Raw genomic sequence first — 3,750 nt, 5'->3', positions numbered from 1 at the left:
CATTAATTAGTAATCTCTAAAGAAGGCCTCCATCCTTGATGCCTCTCACCAGGTAGCAGCAAAAACATTCCAGATTGTATCAGCTTTGAAAGAGATTCTCCATTGGCTAACTAGGATTACACTCTATGTGGCCACTAGGACTTTGTCTAGTGACTTCTTGTTAAGAAAGATTAATAACCCTGTAAGACTTAAATGCTACATGAAAGATTAAGGCCAGGGAGGGCTGTGGCAGGCTGAAGAATGATTCTTAAACATTAAGTTCTTTCCCCCTTCAATATTCTAGGCCTTTTATCCATTATAAATTAACATTAACTCTCCTGTAGAGACAGCCTCTTCCTAACTCTCATCTTAAATTATATCTGGCTACTCTAGGATTTAAGAGGAAAGAATGACAAAACAAATAAACAACAGCAAAAGATCCTTTTGGAAGGAAAGAGGAAGCCTAACAGGCACTATAACAGTGTGATTTATTGGAACTCGCCATTCCCACATGATGGATGTGACAGCACTTATCCCACATGTAGCCCAATCAAGCTTCTTCAATTGTCAATTCATGTTTAGTTGCCTCCTCAATGTTTTTAAGTTGACGAAGCAGCCATTCTCTATCTTTCTTTCTCTGTTACAGAAGAAAAAATATTGTTTAATCAAGCTAATCTACTCAGATACAACCCGCTTTCAAAAACAAACAACCTACACAAAGGACTTATGACCCAACTCAATTTTGGCTGGAGTTTTCCATTTGTTTTAAGCAAAGAAGCTTTAACTCTCAAAGCTGTCAAGTTTTCTTGACACACTCAAGAACAATATGATACAGAGAAAAAACCAAAGCAAAACAGAATTCGACAGCTTCACACTGACATGACAACCTCCAAAGTCTAACTCTGCAGCCTTCCTATCCTTTCTATGGGCTTTCCACAAGCCCTTAGCAAATAATTAGAGTTTCAGAAAATGGAGTTTTCTGAAACAGACAACCAACACCTGCAGAGCATCTGTTAATCTAAGCTTTTCCCAGAAAACCCTACATTAGTTAAAAGGACTTCTCACAAGATCCCATTTGGAATGACTGTCATTCTTTTGGATTTAACAGAAAAAGGGGTAGATTAGCTGTTCCTTAAGTTTGATCTGACTTGCTAACATTAAGAAACTTTAGAATTTCAATTACTGATTTCTTACTATTCTTAAATATCCCTTAAAGAAAGATATATTAAAAAATATACTTTCCCACTTGGGTACACAATGAGTCATACCGGCTCACAAGCTGAAGCAAAAAATGCTAGTTTGGAAGTTTGCATGGCATGCTGACTGTGATTAGGAATGGTATCACAGAGTTTAACATGTTATGATGCAATTCATAAACAGATGTCCTCACTGCTAAAGTTATGGAAATATTCCATTAGTAAACTATTCTCACTTTACTTGAAATAGCTGTATATATTCTTTGTTGGCAGAAGTTTGTGTAACTTAGCTATTGAATAACTAAATGAAAGTCTTTACCTGAAGAGTTTTATTAATTTTCTTCTTTCTGGGTTTTGCTACTGGGGGGTCTTTTATCCCTGGTATTCCAGAAGCAAGACGTAAGGGTTCAGTCTTGGGAGTTACTGCAGCATCCATAAATGCTCTGGTGGTAGCTTGAGTTTCTATGTTTGGGACAATCTTGTGAGCTGGCTCTTGATTTGATTCATCAGAGGCCAACACAGTGGAAAGCCTCCTTCTAGAAAACACAAGCCGAGAGCTCTGGCTTTTCTCTTTATTTACTTCTTGCAAATCAAATGCTGTTGAAAGCGGTCTTGGGGAAATAGGAGGGATGTATACATCAGCACGTACTAATGTTACTTGAGATAATGATCTACTTAGATTTGATTTTGGCATTGGAGAGCCATAAACTCTCTTTGTGGCATCTTGGTCCTTGATTGACTGATTTGTCATACCTAAAGAAGATGGAGTTGTTCTTGAGAACACTGAGTCCACCGAGGTGCTGTGTTTCACCGTTCTCTTTTTCAGAGATCTTTTAACATTCAGAAAAGAATCATCTTCCTCTGACATCTTGAAGTCAGGTTTATTGCCTTAAGAAAATAAAAAGTTTGTGTCATTGTTCACGCTGTAAAAGATGCAATGTAAGCTGCTTTTTAGCAGCAAGCTGTTAAATCAAATCTGAAGTGTTTCTATTTTTATGTCTATATTCTGTCTTTACATGAAATTGATCCTTTATATAGATCAGTGTTCAGGCATTTAGAAGAGCCATATTGAAAACAGAACTTGAGAACACATCTGGTCACACATCCAACACTTAACTACTCAGCCTTCTGCATGAGGACCTCCAAGTGTGCTAAAATTTTTAAAGATCTTTAATTAACTGCAACATCATTAAGATAGTGTTTCCTCTTTCCAGGTGGATAAATAACATACTTTTGGGGTTTCAGCTGCTAACACTGTATGCAGATGGCAGAAGGACTGCTGTTGTGTAGCAAGAAATCAAGTCCTCTAAAGAGATGGGCAGAGAATTTCTGGATTCACCAATTATCTCTTAATCAAACTGCTATTTTGTTTCCCTTAATTCCTTGAAAAGGGGCTCACAAACCTCTAATTCCCTTCTATTTACTTGACAGTTTTCTTACTTCAGCTGACCCTAAGTTTGATTCTAAAAAATATATGTTCTTTGCAAGTATATTTTCAACTGAATTTACAATGGCAAGCTTGCTTTTGCAAGTAGCATTATCCCTATCCATTTGCAAACCCCCAATAAAAAGAAACTCTGCTTCTTACACTTGCTGCTTCTTGGGCAGAAAAGCCCAAGATAAAGATATCTGATTTGAGATATAGTTAAGATAAATATCTAAATCAGGTGAGCAGTTAAGTACTCCTAGTAATTGTTGTAATCTTTGCTTTCATTAGGTTGTTCAGATATTTAATGCAGATTGATTGCCCCACATTCTAAGCTGTATGTAGATTGCAGCCTTGGAAGGGCAAAATAGGACTACCATGAAGCAGGGCACAAGAAGACAGAGAAGTATATTTGCTGAAGTAAAAGATATTAGTTCTCCATTCTTTGTCAATGTTTTGCAACTATGTAGTGTCTAAGTTTTCTAGTAGAGTTTCACATCTACTTTGTGTTTCTAAACACACAGGCAGCAAGACATAGGGCGTTGATTCTTCAATACAGCAGAAGTCAGGTGTTTATTTGTTTTTGGTTGTTTTTATTTTCCCTCACAAAGAGGGAGGTGTACTCCATAATAATTTTTATTTGGATACTCCTTTCTTCTCTCACTTCTTAGAAGTGCTAGCTTGTGTGACATAAGCAGCACTCAGCCTACAGAGATTGCCTTTTTCCTTTTCTGTTTAGACAGATTGAGTTCCTTTAGTCTTTATCATAGAAGTATAGATGATTAAGCTTAGAAAGGGAATAAAGAGGATTCTACAGCCCAGCACTCCTCCCCAAACCTGTCCTCAGCTATGTATTTTAACACTTTCCCCTTCATCATTAAATGGTCAATTAAAAGCTATTTCTTTCTTAAAGTAGTTTTTAACAATTTTTGTCAACCAAAGCTTTTGTAGAAAACAGCAATGATTTTTTTTATTTCACATTTCTCTATCTTTTAGAAAGATAAATATGTCTAAGCAACAGGTTTTTCTGCTCCAAAACCACTATAGGTAAAAGAGAGAAGTCTATTAACAGCAGAGAAATATAAACTATTTGAGAATATCAAAGTGTATACAGAGAATGCATTTTACAGGAAATTTGACAAAATATAT

General features: G+C 36.3%; 1 protein-coding gene across 1 annotated transcript; it reads right to left on the bottom strand.

Moving 5' to 3' along the window:
* Positions 1-529: 529 nt before the first annotated feature.
* Positions 530-2,043, bottom strand: CCDC201 (coiled-coil domain containing 201). The gene is made up of 2 exons (XM_058021507.1): positions 1,495-2,043; positions 530-616 (listed from the first exon to the last, which is right to left on the bottom strand). The coding sequence occupies exons 1-2, from the start codon at positions 2,041-2,043 to the stop codon at positions 530-532; spliced, it is 636 nt and encodes a 211-aa protein (XP_057877490.1).
* Between the last annotated feature and the right edge of the window lie 1,707 nt (positions 2,044-3,750).

Source organism: Melospiza georgiana, chromosome 1, assembly GCF_028018845.1.
Source record: "Melospiza georgiana isolate bMelGeo1 chromosome 1, bMelGeo1.pri, whole genome shotgun sequence".
Taxonomy (NCBI): domain Eukaryota; kingdom Metazoa; phylum Chordata; class Aves; order Passeriformes; family Passerellidae; genus Melospiza; species Melospiza georgiana.
The sequence above is the reverse complement of the archived record's forward strand: the minus strand, read 5'-3'. Positions and strand labels throughout refer to the sequence as shown.